Source organism: Suncus etruscus, chromosome 5, assembly GCF_024139225.1.
Source record: "Suncus etruscus isolate mSunEtr1 chromosome 5, mSunEtr1.pri.cur, whole genome shotgun sequence".
In the NCBI taxonomy this organism is placed as follows: Eukaryota; Metazoa; Chordata; class Mammalia; order Eulipotyphla; family Soricidae; genus Suncus; species Suncus etruscus.
Genome location: NC_064852.1, coordinates 49,472,687 through 49,486,617, shown reverse-complemented (window position 1 = coordinate 49,486,617; position 13,931 = coordinate 49,472,687). Strand labels below are relative to the sequence as shown.

Genomic DNA, 13,931 nt, shown 5'->3' with positions numbered 1-13,931 from the left:
GTGACACATTGGATAATAGGGAGAAAATTGAATAAACTCCCAGGTATCCAAACCAATTTTGGTAACATTATCAAATTAGGTGATCTAAATTAGATGCAGATCTAAATGTTGGATTTTGGATGTGCTCTGTACCGCTGTATCTCCTTATTTCAGGTAGGTTGGAGCTTACAGATTTGGGAACACAGAATGGAAACATTCTTGATGGGTATTATGCAGTGCTGGTGTGCTATTTTATTTGTGCAAGTGAAATTTAGCATTAGAGAAGGATTAGACATGTATTCAAGAGCACCTAAGCAACCTGCATTTTCCCAGTGTGTCTGTTACCTGTTGTATTATAAACCACTCTTAAATGATAATTTCAAGCAGTTGTTTTTATTATCTCATTATTATGTGGGTTGACAGAGTTCAAATCATACATTTATTGGAATTTTTGTTTTTGCTTTGGAACTACTCTTAGTGGTGCTTAGGATTTAAATCATAGCAGTAGTTGGAGGACCATTTGGGATGCTAGTGATTGAATCTAGATTGGCTGCTTGAAGGGCAAGTGTTTTACTGACTATATTATGGCTCTGACATCTCATTTAGTAAGTTTAACTTGGTATTCTCATTTTTGCAGTAGATGGTAGCCAAAACTAGTCTTCTATAGTTTGACCTGACTATATATTCAAGATGGCTCTTTAATTCATGTGTCTGTATTTATTCTTGGGTCTTTAGGGAGCAGCTTCTAATATGTTGCCACAACATCAGGCCGCATGAGTAGCCTGGATTTCCTTATTCAGCTGCATAGCCATCTTGGAATTAGTGAACATAATTGTTAAACAGTAACCCTAGTTTACTCCAGGGGCATGATCCAAGAAAGCCAGGCAATCCTATAAAATATCTCATCTAGGATTGAGCATCACATAGTTACTTTGCATCTATGATTAAAGTTTATTCAGAGGGTTATCCATCATTTAAAGGGGAGAATTACATGGGGACATGAATATTGTTCCAAAACTGATGTTGGAGATGAGCTTCCTTCATAAACTGCTACCTTAGAGAATAGATTTTTGACATTCTGTATATAAACGAAACCTAATAAGAGTGCCAATGTGTAAAAAGAGGCCAAGTCTCCTGGGGAACATGAAAGCTTGAAGAAATACTTAGGAAGGAGTCATTGCAAAACAAGTAATTTAGGGACCACTTGAAGAATGCTGTGTTAGAAGCCAAATGGATAAAGATCAAAAAGCTACCATAGCAATAGGCGCTTAGATTTAGTTTTTACTTGAGATCTGTTTTGCATTCTGGGCCAGACCTTTCCTGTGAGAGCTCTGGAATTATCAACGGCAGTAGTAGCCTCAAATTTTGGGATTGGGTAGGCTAGATACAATGGAGAGTAGGGTATTGCCTTGTATGTACCTGACCTGACTTTGATTCCTCAGCACCTTATATAGTCCCTTGATCCCACTAGGAGTGATGCCTGAAAGTAGATCCAGGAGTAACCCTTGAGCACAGCTGGGGGGGGGGGCACCTGCCTAGCCCGTGCCAGCCTAGGATGGACCATGGTTCTATCCCCTGGTGTCCCATATGGTCCCCCAACCCAGGGGTGATTTCTGAGTGCATAGCCAGGAGTAACCCCTGAGCATCACCAGATGTGGCCCCCCCCAAAATAAAACACCACAAATAAAGAAAAAAAATTGGGGGGTAGGGTGGAGACTTCATGCTTGTTTGTTTAAAGAAGGTGTAGATTTCCAGGGGACATTGAGTAATTTTGCTTCTGAAGAGGGGACAGTAGACCAAATAAGTTAGGTGACCTTTGTGTTAGAATAATTATGCTTTCAAATATATGCATAGTTGTCTGGGCTATTCTTGGCAGGATCAGGGGCCACTAGAACCAGACCAGACAGGTGTATTCATGAGAGTGGGGAGAGTACACACACACACACACACACACACACACACACACACACACACACACACACAGATGGTGATATATTCCCAGGGATTTGTTCATGCCTCAAATGAGCAAGATGCATTCTGCCATTTGTGTCGTACCTTTGATGGGGCCTGGTTTTGGCCCTTAGATTTGAAAGGCTGCCTTTCATTTTTGTGTGATTTATCGATTTCTTTCCTCCTTTTGCTGCTATTATTGCAGTGAGCAGGGAATTGTGCACTTGATTGGTTGTGGTACTTCTGCACCCTAAATCGCAGTGCTTCATAGGGTCATTTTGTTTATTTTATTTGGGGTCCATTCCTGAGGATGATTAGAATCTACTTTATCAACCATACTGTTTGGACAGGACCATGCAGTGCTTTGCTCACACTGAAAACTGTTAGATGTAAAACATTCACACCATCTCCATCTCCCTGGCTTCAGGAGATATCGTTGTAATGCTCACAACTGTGCTCAATGAGCACCTCTGAGCACACCAGACTCTGGTGTTCAACAGGTGTCCCATCCACACCCCTGGTTATATGCACATTGTTGTGACAGAGATCCCAGCTATTTGAGTTCAGTTGGTATATGTGAGCAGCACCAGGGATTTAAATCGGGACTTCACATTTACAATGCAGGCACTTTTGTCTCTGAGCCTTCCTCACGCTTTTCTTTTTTTCTTTCCTGTACACATCTGACATATTCATCATACCTGATTCATAGCTCAAGTTCCATAGTTAGAATTTAAGTAGTTTAGTATCCACCATGAAAGTTATATTTTCATTTGTAAATCATTGTGATCATATTTGTAAATAATACTTGGAAAAACTTACTGGATAGATTAAGTAAAAAGCAATATAGTAACTTCATAGAGATATGTTTTCTGTCAAATCAGGTTTAGGGAAAGTAAGTTCATGCATACTGTGATAGTCTTGATAGGATATTCTTTTGAATTCAATGGAGATATAAAGTACCATGCACTGAATGGAAAGAATGGATAAGATAGGAAATTAAGATTTTGTTTAATTAACCACTGATGAATTTTTTTTTTTAATTTCAGAGCACAAAGTTATCATTGTTGGGCTGGATAATGCAGGGAAAACTACCATCCTTTATCAATTGTAAGTATTTGTAACTTAAAATTTTTGTATATATTGTGGTCTCAGGTGAATAGGTGGTAGTAAAAAAGGACAGAACTAAATATCCAAGCCAAAGTCAACAACAATAAAATCATGAGACCCAAACTTTTAACAGTCAAAACTTAAAATAGGCCTATTATGCTGGCAGGCTAGGAGCAGGTTGGATGGATGCTGGGAACATTGGTGGAGGGAGGTTGACACTGGTGATGAAATTGACCCTGATACATTGTATGTCTGAAACCCAACTATGAAGAATGTTGTAAATCATGATGGCTTCAATAAAATATTTTTTTAAATTTTTGTATATATTAATTTTTGATTTTGGATCACACCTGGCTGTGCTCAGAGCTTACTCACTGATTCTGAATTAAAAAGTCACTTCTAGCAGGCTTCCCAGACCATGTGAGATACCAGGGACTCACATGTGAGGTACCTGAATTGTCTATAACCCAGGCTTACCTGCTATGTTGTTTTCTCTGGAACCAGCCACTTAAAATTTTATTGTTTAACTTTTATCAGCATGTAAGCATGTACTGAAGCAGTGAAAAGAAACTGGGGGTGTGGCTCAAGTGGAAGAATTAGGACTGTCCATTGTCAAGTCCCATTTGAAGTCTTGGACCCTGGGAATATATCTCCATCTCCCTGCATGTAACTCCACCCTGGATTTAGGTGTACCTATCTGAGACCCGCCCATTTCTGGGAGGGGTCTTGGGAACTGAATATTAGGTGTGACCTTACCTGCAAGACCCCGCCCATTCCTGGGAGGGGTCTTGGAATAGGAAGATAAACCCTTGAGCCAGGGGATTAGGGGCTGCCCTGCTGCGCCCTCTGGCTTTTGGGTCTCTGCCTCTTTTGGTCTTTGACCAGGATGGAGGCCAAAGGGAGATGGCTGAAAGGAGTTAAGATGCAGGGCTAAGAATGGCTGAATGCTTGAAAGGTTATGATGTAGGCCACACACATGTGGTGGATAGGGCATGAATAAAGCTGATGCTTCCTGATGCCTGCCTGTGAGTGAATCTGATTCCGCCGTTCACGTGGGCCTGGGACCCGCCAGCTGGATGGGGGTTGCAGAGCCACGTGGCTTGGGATGGCAGAGAAGAATCTCTCCATCCATCGCCATCCTTCACCATCCAGCTCCATCGTTAATTATTTAATGCTACACCTGCACATCTCCATTCCCCCTTCACCCTCAGTAGACCTGCCAGTGTAGTTATTGGCACCTAATAGGAGTAGTCCACACAACTAATATCAGTGCTATATAGAACCTATTTTATGGAACCTCTCTAAGAAGGGAAATTGACCTTAGGCAGGAGCTACATTTATGGAGTTCTTTCTAGAGAGCAAGAAATTTATGTCATCGAGTATGTTGTTTTACTCATAGAAGTTCTTGGTTTGGGCTGGAACGGTTAGCATAGCAAGTAGGGCATTTGCCTTGTATTCTGCCAACCCAGGACAGACCCAGGTTCAATCCTCAGAATTCTATATGTTCCCTTGAGCCTACCAGAAGTGATTATTGCGGCCCAAAAACCAAAAAGTAAAAGAAATTGTTGATATTTCTCCCGTTCCCTCTTTCCCTCAGTTTTCGGCTATACCAGCTGTATTAAAAACTTATTCCTGGCTGTGTGTTCAGAGATCACTCCTGGGGGTATTGGCAGATCCTGTGTGGTATGGATCAAACTGGGTCTGACTTCCTCAAGGCCTCTTGATCCCTATACAACCTCTTCAGCCCTATAGAAGTTATTTTCTTACACAGACTTGCAAAATTATTTATACTTACTCAGACTCAAAACTTTTTTAGAGTTATCTAGTATTTTCCCCTGAGAACTGTAAACATTCAGTATATATTAATGAGATTATCATTTTTTTCTGAAATTGCTTATTTTTACAACTATTTACCATCAAAAATTCTTAATTGTAGTTAAGATATTAACAAAATGGGGTATACAACTTGCAAATACATTTTCAAATTAGACCAAGTGAAAATTTAAATTGATTTAATAATGCTCATAAATTTCTCAATTATATTTATTTCTACTAAATATGGGATAGATAAAGCATGTGCATGAGGAGGTAGATGGCTACTTTTGTACCACCAAAGTAAAGCTGTCTCTCTGGTATGTTTTCTGTAGAGCTTCAAATTATGATAACTTAGTATGGGTGAGTTTATTAAGTGCAATAGATCAACTATGCAGGGGTGGCGAACAGGAATTTGACCCTCACTCAAAATGGCAAAATGCAATATGTGTTTAATATATTATTGTTAAAAGTATATGCTTTTGTGTGAGTTACTGTTTTGGCAGGTCACTGCGTGGTGTGGCTCTCTGACTCTCACAGTTTAAAATTTTGGCTCTTTGTGTCGAACTTGTTTGCCACCCCTGAACTATAAAGAGAAAATACTAAATGAGATGTAAAATGAAGTAAAGTAAGATCACACCACAAGCTGGTTTGATTAGGGATATGGGGGGAAAAACCCACTTATTTCTCCTGAAGGGGAAATATGAACATTTGTGGAACATGCGTGATGTTTATTTCCAAATGATATGGAGAGAAAGGGGGTGCGAAAAGTTCCTCTATGTGCACTGTTTAATAGAACAAAACATTTTTCCTTTTTTTTTTTTTTACTTCCTGGTCTTTCAATGTCATATCAAATAATCAAAAAATATAATATGAACCCCCCCCAAAAAAAGCTAAAATGAATCTAATGCCCTACTTCTTCCACTTCTGTAAGCTCTTAACTTAATCTGAACTAGTGATAAAAAGATTTTTTTATATAAATACTTTAACAGAAAAAAAAATCCTTTTGTTGCTAGCTCATTTTTTTTAAAGTCTGGATAAAAGATGGGTACAACATTCAGTCAAGCAATCTTTGTTGTTAATTGTAATCTGCGAACCTTTGTTTTTACAGTTCTATGAATGAAGTTGTACATACGTCTCCTACAATAGGAAGTAATGTAGAAGAGATAGTGATTAATAATACACGTTTTCTAATGTGGGATATTGGTGGCCAAGAATCTCTTCGTTCTTCCTGGAACACTTATTATACCAACACAGAGGTAACATTTCATAATAACTCGATCTTTAAGTTTATATTTTTGCCACAATACATTGATACACTTAGAGTTTATTAGTAGAAACTTTTTCTTATTTTCTATTCACTGTATTTGATATTTTGTGTATGTATTCTCATTGAACCTCTTTAGGGATATGCTTAGATAATTGATGAGTCTGATTGTTATTGGACCCCAGTATTTTTCCCAAGTAGATGTTTTTGTTATAAGCTCTTTCTTAGAGTTTGTAATTTTATTTTTCTTATGATTTATATTTGACTAGAGAACACCCCAAGAAGATGAGAGGGAGTAAGTGGTTTGAATTATCAGGTGTTTTTAAGCAACACCCATCTGTGCTCAAAACTTACTTCTGGTTCTGTACTTAGGGATAATTAGTGGTGGTGCTCAGGGGAATATATATGATATTAGGGATCAAACCCGGGTCAGCAGAGTGCAAAAAAGAGTGCTCATCTACTGTAGTATCTCCTCTCCTCTGATAAAATTTTTAGATATACATTCCTATGTGAGCTCAACTATTTATTAAAGAATTATTTTTCTTTTAAATACAAGCTGATTTAGACATTTTCATTTACATGTTAATTCCCAAGAGGAAATTTTAAGACTAGGGCTTCTTTGTATAAACCATGTAAGTTGAAAGACTGTGACAGTTGTTTTTTGAAGTACTGCTTATTATCAGTAAAGCCTAAAATGTTTATAAGATTATTAGTAAGTTATTAAGGTTCATGTCTGTCAAAGTCATCAGAACCGAAGATTATGTCTAATGAACTGAGATTACATGGGAGGGGTTACCTGGTAGGTATCACATTGGGACACTGAGGGAAGGAAGTGTGCAATCTGGGTGTGGTGTTGGAAAAAAATGTATGCATGAAGAGTATAATATCTGTATCCTGTAAATCAAATAAGCATTTTATGAATAGCTATCTAATCTATCTTTTTTATAATTAGTTTGTAATAGTTGTTGTGGACAGTACAGACAGAGAAAGAATTTCTGTAACTAGAGAAGAGCTCTACAAAATGTTAGCCCATGAGGTAAGTGCGTGTGTCTGTAAGTATGTGTGTATAAGGGTTATTTGCATTTCACTGTTTCTTATGATGATGTTATTTCAGACTTTTAGAAGTTACTTCATTTCTTGTGCTCGCTTCGGCAGCACACATAATAAAATTGGATCCATACAGAGAAGTTTAGCATGGCCCCTGTGCAAGGATGACATGCAAATTTGTGAAGCATTCCATGTTTTTTTTTTTTTTTTTAATGAAGTTATGGGCCCGGAGAGATAGCACAATGGCCTTGCAAGCAGTCGATCCAGGACCAAAGGTGGTTGGTTTGAATCCCGGTATCTCATATGGTCCCCGTGCCTGCCAGAAACTATTTCTGAGCAGACAGCCAGGAGTAACCCCTGAGCACCACCGGGTGTGGCCCAAAAACTAAAAAAGAAGTTACTTCATTACTTTATTCACATTGAAGAATTATCTGGAAGCAGCAGAAACATTATGGAGTTTCTTGTAGAGTATTAATTAATTTCTAACTCTTGAGAGGAGGTATTTGGGTCACATCCATTAGTGTTCAGGACCTCTGTTCTCAGTCATCACTCCTGAAGCTGCACAGGGACTATAAGGGGTTCTGAGAATCAAACCCAGGTAATTTGTGTGCAAAGCAAGCACATCTGTATACTTTCTCAAACCTTGTAGAATTTTATTTAATTTATGCTAGGTAAAGTAGTCTAGAACTTTTCTTACATAAGACATAAAAACACTTTCTTTTTGAATAGATTAATTATAGAAAGGATTATCATTAAAATTAAATTATTTGGAGTCATATAGCACTTCCTAATTATAACTCAAACTGTAATTAAATCTTCTTGCTATTAGGTTCTAAGTATTATTATCCCTTTGACTAAATAAAAATATTTGACTAGTTATATTTTCTTTGTTTTCTTAGTTCCTGAGTAATATTCATGTTAATACATGTGCTAGGATTGATCCCAGACCTCCACATTTAGACCTCCACTCTGTAACTGAACCACATCATCAGCCCTTATAGTATAATTGAAAATTTAAAGGAGCTAAATCATACAGTCAATGTTTAACTATAAAATTGTGTGGTGTTTTCTGTAGTATAAATGTATTATATTCCATGCTTTTTATTGCAGATAATACTTTTCAACTCATATTGTATATATAAAAATTAGTCTTTAGGCATAGAATTTATATTTTGTGAAATGTTAAAACTTTAGGAAGCTAAACAATTTGTTAAGTGTTAAAATTAGGGTCCAGAGAGATAGTGAAGCGGTAGGGTGTTTGCCTTAGACACTGAAGGATGGTGGTTCGAATCCCGGCATCCCATATGGTCCCCTGAGCCTGCCAGGAGCGATTTCTGAGCGTAGAGCCAGGAGTGACCTCTGAGCACTGCCGGGTGAGACCCCCTCAAAAAAAAAAAAAAAAAAAAAAGTGTTAAAACTAAGGTATCTGGGACTTGAGAGATAATATACAGTGGGTAACCCACTCTATTGAATCTGACCCAGGTTCAATCCCTGGCATCCTGTACAGTCCCTCAAGCACCATGAGGAGTAGTAATTCCTGAGTACAAAGCCAGGGGTACTCCCTAGTCACTGCTGGGTGTGGCCCCAAAACATAAGATACCTGTAGTGATATTTTATTATTATTATTTTTTAATTTTTTTTGTCCCCCAATTTCACAATACAGACCAGGCAAAGGGCCTGTGTTAAGGTGTATATGGGGTGCATTTACTGTACGTCCTCTTTCTATACAGTCAGTGTAAAGAACACAGCCTGTGGTAAAAATTGGGAGGCCTTATCTTTTCTTTTTTCTTTTGATTTCTTATATATATTATTTTATATATAAATATATATTTATTTATATTTATTTTATTCTTACTCCAAATAGCCTCTATATAGCAAGATCAGTAAAATGCCCATTCTTAGGGCTCAATTGTGCCAGTGACTTAATATCATCAGTTATGGATGAGTCTACTGAATTACAGAGTTTAAGTGATGCATCTAGGATTTTATATGTATGTATATATACATATAAAATCCTTCTCCATTGCAACATTCCCATGACCAATATCCCAAGTGTCCTTCCTCCCACCCCACACCGACCTGTACTCTAGACAGATATTTTATATATATCTATGTCTATATATCTATATCTATATCTATATCTATCTATCTATCTATCTATCTATCTATAATTTTTTTTTTTTTTGGTTTTTGGGTTACTCCTGGCTGTCTGCTCAGAAATAGCTCCTGGCAGGCACGGGGGACCATATGGGACACCGGGATTCGAACCAACCACCTTTGGTCCTGCATTGGCTGCTTGCAAGGCAAACGCCGCTGTGCTATCTCTCCGGGCCCGATATTTTATATTTTAATAATGATTACATTAAGAATTTTGGTTTGGGAGCCGGCGGGTTTGGGGCTGGTGAGGTGGCGCTAGAGGTAAGGTATCTGCCTTGCAAGCGCTAGCCAAGGAAAGATCACGACCGTGGTTTGATCCCCCAGCGTCCCATATGGTCCCCACCAAGCCAGGGGCAATTTCCGAGTGCTTAGCCAGGAGTAACCCCTGAGCATCAAATGGGTGTGGCCCGAAAAAAACAAAAAACAAAAAAAGATTTTTGGTTTGAGTCAGGCAATGGATTAAGATTTAAGGAAACTTAATAAAGTGGTTATGTAAATTTAAATTCTATTAATGCTCACAAAATGCAACTTTCCCCCAGTTTGAATTTTTATTTTGCCAGTCATGTTAACTTCCTACATCCCACCCCACGTAAAGGCTGGTTAAAAGGAAAAATACACTTTACCATTGTGTAAGAATTTAATATATTATAATTCTTATTTGGAAAACTAGCAATAAGGTATAGAAAGGAGGCAGAAGACTGGAATTGTTTTTTCATTTTCACTTTGTTTTGTATTTGTTAGCCTAGTCTATTATTTTGTTGTGCTTTTAAAAGACTCTCATCATTAAAAAAAATACAAGACTCAGATGTGGGGATAGTGCACATCTTTCAGGCAACCAACCTGGGTTTGCCCCTCTAATACCATATATGGTCTACTAAGCATTGAAAAGAGTAAGCCCTGAGTACTGCAGTGGGGGAAGGTGTAGGAGAAGGGGATAGTGAACACCATAAAAACCATATGTATTTTGCTTTTGGCTGTATTTTTTACTCTTAAGAGACAGCCTTTCTATATAATAGATTCTTATTTGGGGGTGGGCTTAAGGAGGCCACTCAATGATTCTCTGCCCACCTGGCATTTTAGTTTGAGAACCTCTGCTCTAAGGCTTTGAAAGGTGCACCCAGTCAATCTGGGGTTCTGGGATATGGTTCCTGGGATTGAATTGGGATCTGCCTCAATGCCAGGTAATTTACATACTTACTATCTCTCCAGTTCTTTTATTCTTACTCCAAATAGTCTCTATATAGCAAGATCAGTAAAATGCCCATTTTTAGGGCTCAGTTGTGCTAGTGACTTAACATCATCAGTTATGGATGAGTCTACTGAATTACAGGGATGCATCTAGTACTTTAAAAGCCAGGACATAGGTAATACAGAGATAATACAGTGGGTAGAGTGTTTCCCTTGCATACAGCAAGTTTGATCTGTGGCACCACCTGTGATTCCCCAAGCCTTGCCAGGTGTGATCTCTCTTTTTTTGTTTGTTTGTTTTTTTGGTTTTGTTTTTGGGTCACACCCGGCAGCGCTCATGGGTTACTCCTGGCTCTGTACTCAGAAGTCGCCCCCGGCAGGCACCGGGGACCATATGGGATGCCAGGATTTGAACCAACAACCTTCCGCATGAAAGGCAAATGCCTTACCTCTATGCTATCTCTCTGGCCCCCACGTGTGATCTCTTGAGTGCAGAGCCAGCAATAAGCCCTGAGCCCAGCTGGGTGTGGCCAAAAACAAACAAAAAGCATAAAGATAAACTTAAACTTTATTCAGATTGGTGCATTGATGAAGGAAAAGGCAAATTACCTAATTACAGAACTAGTCAAAGGAGATTGGAGAAATAACTAGAGTAGAAAGAAATTGTAGGTGAAGATACATTCTCTATAGAAGAATTCATTTAATAGGCTCACGAAGTGCCAACAGGCATGGAGTGGAACAGATAAAGACTGAGAGAGGTTGAATCCAAAACCAATTTTGACATTGTTTTATGACTTATGTTCTTGACTTTTCATACCTACCACAGCAACCAACAAAATCTTGTCACTGATCATGATTCTTGTATGTAGTATTAGAGTACTATAATGCTTAAAGATATTAATCAAAATTAAATGAAGTATAAAACTTTGAGTTTCGTACACCTTAAAAGATAGTTCTAAACATAAATGGATAGATGAAATTTTATTCTCAACTTCTATACTAATTAAGCTTTTTGAGCTGGATATATAGCAGCAAGGGCCTAAGGATGCAGGTTGCTTGGATCACCTGGACCAGTGGTCGGCAACCTTTTTTTAACTGAGCCAAATCTCGCCAAAACCGCAGTTGAAATTTATTTTGAGAGTCACATTTTTAAAACCGAAAATACATAGGACAGTACACTGTTTTTAGTTTCAATAAGTTTTTTATTGAGAATATTCTGCATGCAAGTATCCACACAGCAATCCGCAGGTTGCCGACCACTGTCCTAGACCATCCTGCTAGTGCTTGGGGACTTCTAGAAGTATGTAGCAATAATACTCCTGCTGAGTCTATGGGGACCATGTCTTGTCGAGGATGGAATTGAGCCTGCTTCATGTAATGCAGGTTTTTATTAAGCCTTGTACTGTATCTACAGACCCATAGTTGGAGCTTTAGGAAACAAGTTGACAGCTATTCACAGCATATAGAAGATGCTTATTAGATGTGTCTTCAGTGTGTTCTTATTGCTCTTTGACTAAACAAACTAAAATGTATGTTTGGACACTTACTGTTGGAAATCTTGTAAAGTATTTTATGATGTTGAAATTGGTGTGCAAAAGATAGCTATTTACCTTGTATTTTGACATTAACTCATTGATGAATAACTTTAATACAGTAGATATTTTCTGTTTCATAATTCATAACTGGTTTGATGTTAGTTGATAGAAACTGAAAATTTCTTTTTTCCCCCCCCTAAATGTCTGAATAGCTATATGTGAATAAAGAATCCCAAATAAAAAAGTTTAAGTGAGGGCAGAGAAGTAATACCTTGGGTAGGGCATTTGCCTACACACAGCTAACCCAGGTTAGAGCCTTGCATTATGTGTGGTTTCCCCAAACCCCCTAAAAGTGATCCTTGAACACAAAACCATCATGATTAAGCCCTGAGCCCACTGGGTGTGGCCTCAAAAAACCCAAAGAAGAAAGTGTGAGCTTATTAAATTCAGAAAAATAATACTAAGCATACAAATTGATTTTGTTGAGACCTTTTAATAAATGACTGTTTCCTAGTTTTTCAGATATTCTCTTTTTGGGGAGGAGAGGTATTGGGGTTTGGACTGTACCTGGCAGTGTTCAGGGCTACTTCTGACTCGTTGCTTGGGGATTGTTCCAGTGGTGCTCAGAGAACTATGTGTTGCCTAGCATCTAACCTCAACTCCCACATGGAAAGCTTTTTCACTAATTTTGAGCCTCTCCTTTGACTCATTTTCTCCAATTTTCAATCTGTGGACTTCCCCAAATCAGTTTCTTAAAAGTAATATATACTTATCACATAAAGAAGCATAAACTATCTTACCTTGTATTAATAATTATAATGTTAGAAGTTTGTTTTGTGGGCCAGAGAGATAGCATGGAGATACGGTGTTTGCCTTGCATGCAGAAGGACTGTGGTTCAAATCCCGGCATCCCATATGGTCCCTTGAGCCTGCCAAGAGTAACCCTGATGGGTGTGACTCAAAAACCAAAAACAAGACGTTTGTTTTGTGAAGATGACAGCATTAGCAATTTTAATTTATATAAAAGATTTCAACTTGTATAAGTAAAATATATTAAGACCTGGAAAATAGAAAATGTTACAGAATTATAGACAATAGCTCAGCACAGGATACACTGCAATGACTACCAAATGAAGATGCAATTTTCAAACAATATTCCATACTTCCATTTTCTGACCTTGCTGTTGTAGTAGTAACTATCATTAACTGATAGCAAAGCTGCCACCTGCAGAGGTCATTGTAGGTAAGAATCATGCTAAACATTTTGTTTAACTGCTGATCAAATAAAAAATTCCAATGTATACTTTTACATTAAAAAGAATTAAAGAAATGTCAAAAATTCTATTGTGATAGTAGAATAATGTAGACCAATGTCAGTTTTTAACTACTTAAAACTTTTTTTCATATATGCATATACAAGACTAAGCCCAAAATAACAACTCACTGAAATCCTTAAAAAGAAAGATGGCATTTAACATGATTCAGAAAACCTACAAGTTTAGCACAGAAATCTTAGTTTCTTTATATAAAATATGTGAACATTAAAAATATATGTTGAATTTATATGTTTAATCCACTGGTTGATGCTCAGAATTTTATAAATGGGAGCATTAACTATAGTGGGAAGATTTTCGTGCCAAACAAAGTAAAGATTCCAACAAGCAGAGCTTGCTCTACTGTTGAATAGCTGTCATTATATGGGCTATTTCATCTGAGTCTTAGTTTTGTCTTCCATAAAATGGGAATAGTATAAGACCTACCTTATAAAATTCATATGAGAATCATTAAAATTTTAAGTATTGTAAGTGATTTGAAATTGTATTCCCCACCCCCAAATATTCGTTATGAGGAACAGATTCAAAATGGTTTAAGAACTTTCTTGGATCCTA

The 13,931-nt window shown here is 37.7% G+C and overlaps 1 protein-coding gene and 2 non-coding genes across 3 annotated transcripts in view; 2 read left to right on the top strand and 1 right to left on the bottom strand.

Annotated features, from left to right (window-relative positions):
- The window catches only part of ARL5A (ADP ribosylation factor like GTPase 5A), a 29,995-nt gene that overhangs the window by 7,607 nt on the left and 8,457 nt on the right, over positions 1–13,931 (top strand). Inside the window, exons 2-4 of the mRNA XM_049773047.1 lie at positions 2,976–3,036; positions 5,960–6,107; positions 7,068–7,151. Coding sequence (XP_049629004.1) covers positions 2,976–3,036; positions 5,960–6,107; positions 7,068–7,151 — 293 coding nt within the window. The remainder of the gene's footprint in view (positions 1–2,975; positions 3,037–5,959; positions 6,108–7,067; positions 7,152–13,931) is intronic.
- Positions 7,255–7,361, top strand: LOC126010631 (U6 spliceosomal RNA). The gene has a single exon (XR_007496650.1). It is a non-coding gene; the product is annotated as a U6 spliceosomal RNA (small nuclear RNA).
- On the bottom strand, positions 8,800–8,933 carry LOC126010145 (small nucleolar RNA SNORA51). Its single transcript, XR_007496279.1, has one exon. It is a non-coding gene; the product is annotated as a small nucleolar RNA SNORA51 (small nucleolar RNA).